At 36.7% G+C, this 8,576-nt stretch overlaps 1 protein-coding gene across 1 annotated transcript in view; it reads right to left on the bottom strand.

Annotated features, from left to right (window-relative positions):
• Positions 1 to 7,066: 7,066 nt before the first annotated feature.
• PLAA (phospholipase A2 activating protein) overlaps positions 7,067 to 8,576 on the bottom strand; it is a 43,079-nt gene continuing 41,569 nt past the window's right edge. The window contains exon 14 of the mRNA XM_017520167.2: positions 7,067 to 7,802. Within this exon, the coding sequence (XP_017375656.1) occupies positions 7,237 to 7,802 (566 nt within the window). The 3' untranslated portion in view covers positions 7,067 to 7,236. The remainder of the gene's footprint in view (positions 7,803 to 8,576) is intronic.

Raw genomic sequence — 8,576 nt, 5'->3', positions numbered from 1 at the left:
TCAGTCGGGCTGGTCATGAACTCCTGGCCTCAAATGATGCCCCCCCTGCCCTGTCCTCGGCCTCCCAAATTGCTGAGAATACAGGCGTGAGCCACTGCACCCCGCCTGATCTGATTGCTTTCTGTCACTTGCAACCTAAAGTCCTAATTAATACAACATAGTACATGCAAGATCTTCCATGATCTCAACAGCATTTTTCTCTTCAGTGTTTCCTAGAAACATACTCTATACAACCCTACCTATACTTACTGTATCTAAGATTCATTTAAGTATTACTTATTTAAAACATTTCCAAATCACTTCCATTCTCAATCCTTCTAAAATTTACCACTTCCTTTTTTGTAATGCAATGTTCTCCCTACAGTGTTCAGAACTCTTTACTGCAGGCACTTGCTCAGTATCTCCTCCAATATACTGTTAGTTCCCGGGAAGAAAGGGCATGTATTATACATTTTTGTAGTCTCAACAGCTAATACATTGCCTGGAACAAGTTAGGGATGCAAATGTTTGTTAAAATTCTAAAACTGATAATTTCAGGACCCACACAGAGCTTCTTCCTCCATCACCCTTGTGGAAAATTCCATTAATGACCCTAGTTCTTCACCTTTCCCTGTATCCACAGTTTCCTGTGTAATTTGGCAGTGCTCTCCTGCTACAGGTGAGAGACATAATTCCCCACCTTTCTGCTTAGCCATCTGTTGTTCAAATGGACGTTAGCAGATAGCAGCAAATGGAGTCTCAAAAAAAGCTTGTGCAATTAGGATGGTTGACTTGTGCTTCCACCATCATCATGAAAATTATATACCCAAAGTGGCCCACTGATCCCAAATGAAAGATGAGAAACAAGTAGAGCAGAGCTGCCCAAATAAGCTATGCAGAAAAGCCCAGCCCAGAGCCGATCCTCAGACAACCTGTAGAAACATGAATGAGCCCAGCTGGGACCAAGCTACCCTAAGCTTGAAACTCCTGAGCTAAATAAAAACTGTTATTTTTGTTGTTGGTTGCTGCACAGTATTACTGTGGCCATAGTTAACTAATATGGACCCTTTCTAAAAGAGGCCCTTTCCCTTGCATTTCGCTGTTAGCAATAAGAAGTCTTCAACACTGGTTTGATATTATCACTATTTGATACACAGAAGTCTTACAGGAAATCTTGAGACCACTGCTAGGGCTGTCATATGCATAGATACGATTTTCACACTCCAACAGAAACACTATTTCATGCTGGGGTCCTGGGGCATTATAGGAAGTTTGAAAGAAGTGTAAGGATTTGTTGAGTTCTAAACAACTTTATAAATATCCTTCAGGATAAAATAAAACAATTACTTTCCCCCCCCTTTGTTTTTGTAAAGGCAATTATTATTATTAAAGAACATGGTAGCCTTGTATTAAATGCTTACTAAGCATTTATATGGATGTCATTTTGCTAGGCTTTTATATAAATGTTGAATTATTCATCTGTCTTATGAAGTCCCACTGTACAAATGACTAAACTGAGGTTGAGGTTAAGCAACTTGCCTTAATTCATTACTAAGTGATGGAAATGCTATTGGAATGTATGCCTTTTGAACTCCAAAGCCGGTGCTCCTCCACTATCTTATACTGAACCTTTGGTTGCTATTACTACTGAAAATTTTAAATATAGAAACAAGTGAACATTGCTTGAATTTATTAGTTACTTTGAGGACACAGGAATGAAACAGATGTCATTTCATAGCTTAAAACCACTTTCTTTTGATCCTTGTGTCATGCTTAAATGGCACTAGCAGCCACTATCGGTGCTATTATGATAAAGTGGCTACTACAAACTATGTTTCTTCATATTGATATCCAGTTTTGGCAACATCATTGATTAAATGGTTATCTTCTCCATTGTTTGGTTACGACTGACTTGTCTTACAGATTTATTTGACTTCTTTCAGTTTCTTCACCTGTGTAATACCTACCTCATAGAGATAATGAAGATCAACTTAAGTTATGCATATACAACTAGAAAAGAATAATTGCTTAATGCAGGCTGTGTAGTTGTTCTTTGCATTGCTATTTAGTTTGATTTAAATCAAGTTGCAAACTGTTGTGGTAAGTGTTGCTATATACCTTGAAATCTGATGACCATAGCCATTTGAACATTTTATTTTTCTGACTTATCACAATGTGTCCAGGTATTCCAAGGTCAGGTTTTAAGCCCCAACATCTCATTTTAGGCCTAGGACCAATATCAGACTATTTACTTTACAAAAGTGCTTTAGTTAACTTTCTCCTCTTTACAGCTTCCATTACACACCTTATTCTGAAGACTATTTTACCCCCCTAAGTAAGCTCAAATATGATATAATCAAGTCAAAATAACAAACACATATCCCCTATAAAGTATTCCTACAAATAGTTTAATCTTAATGGAAAGCAGCTTTCAGTTTACAGGAAATAAGTGTTGCAGTCAGTCTCCAAGATAGCCGGCCCCCATAATCCCTCCTCTACTGGTATTCACTGCCTTGCACAAACCACTCGCCTGATTAACTTACTTCCAACCAATATAATAGCTTGATTTGAGATATCACTTATGTGATTAGATTATAAAGATTCCATATTTGGTCCTGCCAGCATACTCTCCCTTGCTGGCTTTGATGATGCAACTTGCCTTACTGGGGAGGCCCATATAGCAAAAATCAGAGAGGGCAGTCTGGTCAATAGCTAGCTAGGAATTGAGGTCCTCGGTCCAACCCCAAAAGAAGTAAATACCAAGGATGTGAGCTTGAAAGTGAAAATCACTAGAGCTTTTAGATGAGACAGCAGCCTTGGCTGATACTTCACAGTCCCAAGAAAAACAAGGAAACAGAGAATCCACCTAAGCTATGTTGAGATTCCTGACCCACAGAACATTTGAGCTAATGTGTGCTATTTCTAAGTTTTGGGGTAATTTACTAAGCAACAACAGATAAACAATACCAAAGGGTCGTAGAAAAATATTTTACAAACACAAAAGGTGAGGTGCTTCACATGCTGGAGTGCCCTAAACATTCCAAAAAGTCAATGATAGTTTTAAAAGATGAAAGACTGTTCTAGATTAAGAGGCCAAAGAAGCATATAACCCAATAGCTATTAATAAATACATAAATCTTGATTATTTAGATCTTTTTAAAGCAACAGTTATAAAAGGCATTCTTGGAGCAATGAAAAAATGTAACATATGGACTAGATATTAGATGTTATGAAATTACTAATTTCCTTAAGTGTGATATTATCAGTAATAAATTATGTTCTTAAAAATGCCTTCATTCTTATAAGATGCATATTGAAGTATCCAGTTGATAAGCATTTAAGTAATTTCAAAAGAAAGTATAAACTATGGAGATAAAGCAAATCTGGCAAACTACTAATAACTGTGGAATCTAGTTAACAAGTCCACGAATGTTCACTATATTTCTTTCAATTGTTTGCGTTTTTTGTTTTTTTTTTTTTTCTCCCTGGTTTTTTACCCAATCTACTCATCCTCCATTTACACCACTAAACAATCATGAAATAGTACCAAGAACAAATCAGAGATTTCTCCAATGTGCCATGAGGACTGGAGGGCAAAAGGGGTAGAGGAAGGGGAGAGATAGATGGAAGTTACTGATTAAAAGTGATCTTGAAAGCCACAGGTTCTACGTTTTTTGTTTTTTTTTTTTGAGACAAAGTCTTGCTCTGTCAACACTCAGGTTGCAGTACAGTGTTACAATAATGGCTCACTGCAACCCTGACTTCCCAGGCTCAAGTGATCCTCCCACCTCAGCCTTCTGAGTAGTTGGGATTATGGGCATGCAACATCATACCTGGCTAATTTTTAATTTTTTTGTAGAGATGCAGTCTGTGTTGCCCAGGATGGTCTTGAACTCTGGGCTCAAATGATGCTCCTGCCTTGGCCTCCCAAAATGCTGGGATTACAAGTGCAACCCACTGCACCCAGCCTCTTTCAATTTTTATGTATGAATATTTTTATTAAAAAGTTGAAGTGAAACTCATGGAAAAATTATGTTAAATAGAGTCTTCAAAACTGTATTTATAATCACAACTATATGGCATATATTTCTACAGAAAAGAATGCATTATAAATTAGAATAAATAATTTTTTTAAAAAAAAGATTGAATAACATTTTAAAATCTCAAGTCTGGAATTTATCTAAGACTTCCAGGAAGGATGATACATCGCAATTGGTCTTTTATGCATTTTATCATTTCCTAATAAAATAACCATAACATACAAGTGATAACTGCTACGTAACCTACCTCCCACTCTTATCCACAGAATTGTCTCTGTAAAGAATCCATTTTTACTTATGCTTCTTCCATCACTTAAGAAGATTATGATGTCTGGGCACAGTGGCTCATGCCTGTATCCTAGCACTTTGGGAGGCTGGGATTACAGGGAGGCAGAGGCAGGCAGATCATCACCTCAGGTCAGAAGTTCAAGACCAGCGTGATCAACATGGAGAAAGCCCGTCTCTACTAAAAATACAAAATTAGCCAGGCGTGGTGGCATGCCTGTAATCCCAGCTACTTGGGGGGCTGAGGCAGGAGAATCACTTAAACCCGGGAGGGGGAGGTTGCAGTGAGCCGAGATTGCACCATTGCACTATAGCCTGGGTAACAAAAGCGAAACTCCATCTCAAAAAAAAAATAAAAAAGATTATGAGGTAGATAACAAATTTCATTGCATTGCTATTCAGTTATAAATTCACCTAGTCATGTAAATAGTAACATACTCATCTAAAAGAACCTAATGCTAGAGAGAAGACAATAGTTAAGAAATAGAGACAATAATAATTTAGCTCTTTTGTAGGCAATGAGGTTTCAAATGCAATATGAAGTACATTAATTCCAAGAGCATACCACTAGAGGTGGGACAGCAACGTATATCAGTCTAAAAAACATACACTATCTTGATCTACCAATTCCATGTATAAAATGTATTCCTACGGAACTAGTAAGACTCTTTTGAGATTTGTCACAGCATTGCTTCATAGCTGAAAGTTGGAAACAGTGCCAGTTAATAAGAAATGGGTAAATCCATATGATAGAATATTATATTTATTAATGTGGAGCTCTTTGTACCAAATATAAGTTTAACAATCAGGTTATCAAAGAGTATGTATGATACAATGCTTTTTAAATAAAACACATTAACATACATAGTCGATATGCCACAAGATATTAAGAATAGTTTTCTCTAAATAGTGGCATTACAGGCAATTTTTATTTGGGTGTGTGTGTGTGTGTGTGTGTGTGGGTGTGTGTGTGTGTGTTTTACTCAAATGTTTATTACTTTTGTATTCAGAAAAAAACATTAAGAGAATCATAGGAAAGTTTAAAAAAGAAGAAAATCTTTAAAATATTATTTAGCATATCTTTCAAGTGAGATTGTTTCCTTTTGCTAAGCTATATTTTGTAATCTCCACAATAAACATGAAATGGTAGAATAAAAGTTGATATAAAAAATCTTGTACAGTAATAGGAAGCAGTGTTTACATTTTGCCGCCCCTTACATTTTGAAGAGGAAGCTCATATTCTTAACCAAGACTGTCTTATCATTAAAAGGTACCTACTTTTCCTAAATATTGCAAATAAATTGTTTGTACTTACAACTGCATGCTACACTGGACTTATTAACAAGAAAGCAGTATATTATAAAGGAACCAGCCAGACCTGGTTAAACTCCTAATTTTGCCATTTAACTTTGACATAACCACCTAAACCCAATCAACAAAAGGAAAGTATAGGTACCTAATAGAGCCAGTTAACAGAATATTTGAAGTCCAGGTACACACCAGGGGGTTGCACTTTAATACTCAGTAAAGTACATATCCCCTCTATTTACATTTTACACATTTCTTTTTGATATTCCAAAAGTTTTTACTTGGATTACTCTGGACAGTTAGAACCTTTTCTTGCCCATTTGGGGAAGAATTATTCTAACAAGGGTGTAATTTGGCATTAGGCCAGGAAACTCATGGTTTTTTGTACCATGAATATTGAGAATGTTGCTCACCATTTTTGGCCATGTCCTCCTTGTGAAAAGATCTTTCCCACTTTTAAAAGTAGGAATAGTTATGCTCCTCTCAAGAAATTGGGTTACCTCAGACACAAAAAACTGTGTAATTAATACGATGGTTCCTTTGTATTAATTGCTAAGATGTTCACACAAATCTGTGAACTCCTCTCTAGAAAGTATAGCATGGCAAGTACTTTGAGTAGTTAACTCACTTAGCTTCAATTTTCTTTTTCTAAAAATGATTCATCCTATTGTATCTACTTCTGAAAGCAGAGATAATACTGGCCCTCATTTAAAGGGGTTTTAAGGATTAAATATCAGAGTGTCTGCTATACTGCCTGGACCACATAGAGGGCTCACATGACAGGTTTTAGACTTTCAAAGAATACAGTTTGATGTACTCTTGCTTATGTCATCACCTGATGAAATTCAACATGTTCCAAATTCCCTTTGAAATAATGGAAAATGACAAAAATAAAGTCACATATCAAAACTAGAATGAAAAATGAAGTTACCTCAAATAGTGAAGGGCAAAATAAACCAGACCCAAGCCTGGAGTTAAATTGAGACCTTGTCTGTCTGAACTGATACATGCCTAACAGAGCTTACCAACTGGCTTTTTCTTCATCTAAAAATAAGCCATCAAACAAATATACTTTAGGATTTATAAATGACAAATCAAGAATTTATCTTATATTGTTTTAATATATGAATAATTTATATATTATTTTATAAATTTAATATAATTAAAAAAAATTTAGTTAACCTAAAACAAGACCTTGAAATATATCAGTGCTGTTCGAAGAATCCAGCAATGAAAATAGGTAGAGAAGTTAAATAAAAGATAATTGACAACAACAGTTTGGTGTACATAAGTAATAAAAGCAAGTCATATGAATAAAAGCCCTTGTCTCCTCCTTAGTGGCTAAGGCGAGGAAAGAATGTCATTGTCATTGTGTTGCTGCTGATTATAGCTCCATTTAAATTTGTTTTCATACTCTTGAAAACTTACCCAAATTACACAGGAAAATCTCACAATTCAGCAGTGCAAAAATTTTATTTGTTTCCCCTCCCCACCACTTTACAACATCTAAAATTTTACTTAATCCACAGTATTCTCTTTTCTTAATCATCTGATATCAGTCATGTCAAATGTGAGGAAATAAAAACACTAATCAATTACAAATCTCAGTCCCCCTTCCCCATTGCTACAGCAAATTTAGGATAAATCTACAGCATTCACTTACTTTTGCTGGTTCTGATACTGAGGAATATTTTTTTATTTGAGAATCAACACCTAAAGACTTGGCTAATTGTACAGCATTTGAATCGTCACTGATAAGTGTTCCAAGAGCCACAAGAAGTCTAAAAGTGGCTTCTAGGTCTTGTACTACTTCCAAAATTGTGCTAATTAGTGACAAACATTGAGCTTTCCCTTCAATGTTATGGTCTTTATGAAAACAAACAGAATAGTTCAGGGTCAATGTAGCCAGAGCAATGTGAATGTTCTTATTGCTCCCTGATTTCAGTTCTATTGCATGGGACATCAGTGATTCCCTCTGGGACATCATGAGTTTTTGTCCTGCCTGGCCAACAAAACAATTGCAAAAAGTCCTGAGAGCAAGCAGCTGGTTTGCTGGCTTTCCTTTAGGGTTCAGAAGATTGATGAGATGACTGCTGAAATGAGCCCCTTCCTTTTCATTGCAGAAGTTCTCATTCACGCTGGGGTGTTTAATTGACAACCGAAGAATGTCAAGTGCAGGAAAGACAATATCTATTAAAAAAAAAAATGTCATTCATGTTTATGGAAATAAAGACCATTTCTTTTGACTATCAACTTTTAAGGATTTTTGTTCCCCACTACAAAATTAACCATTTTCGAAAATGTGAAAAATTATGTGTCTGCTTTAAAAAATACAAATATATATATATATTTTTTGAGACAGAGTCTCACACTGTTGCCCAGGCTGGAGTGCAATCGTGCGATCTCAGCTCACTGCAACCTCTGCCTCCTGGATTCACACGATTCTCCTGCCTCAGCCTCCCGAGTAGCTGAGATTGCAGACACACACCACCACTCATGGATAATTTTTTGTATAGTTAGTAGAGACAGAGTTTCACTATGTTAGCCAGACTGGTCTTGAACTCCTGACCTCAAGTGATCCACTTGCCTTGGCCTCCCAAAGTGCTGGGATTACAGGTGTGAGCCACTGCGCCTGGCCAACTTCTCAGATTTATATAAACTAGATTTATTACTGTAAGATCATATTTGCTTTAAAAATGAGGTAACTCTCTCGGGTTATCAAATAGCCTGACACACTGAGTATTCAAAAATGAATGGAGGCCGGGCGCGGTGGCTCAAGCCTGTAATCCCAGCACTTTGGGAGGCCGAGGTGGGTGGATCACGAGGTCAAGAGATCGAGACCATCCTAGTCAACATGGTGAAACCCCGTCTCTACTAAAAGTACAAAAAATCAGCTGGGCATGGTGGCGCGCGTCTGTAATCCCAGCGACTCAGGAGGCTGAGGCAGGAGAATTGCCTGAACCC

The sequence above is a fragment of the Cebus imitator genome, unplaced genomic scaffold, assembly GCF_001604975.1.
Source record: "Cebus imitator isolate Cc_AM_T3 unplaced genomic scaffold, Cebus_imitator-1.0 Scaffold809, whole genome shotgun sequence".
Lineage (NCBI taxonomy): Eukaryota > Metazoa > Chordata > Mammalia > Primates > Cebidae > Cebus > Cebus imitator.
Note: the sequence above shows the minus strand (reverse complement) of the source record. Positions and strands in the feature narration are given on the sequence as shown.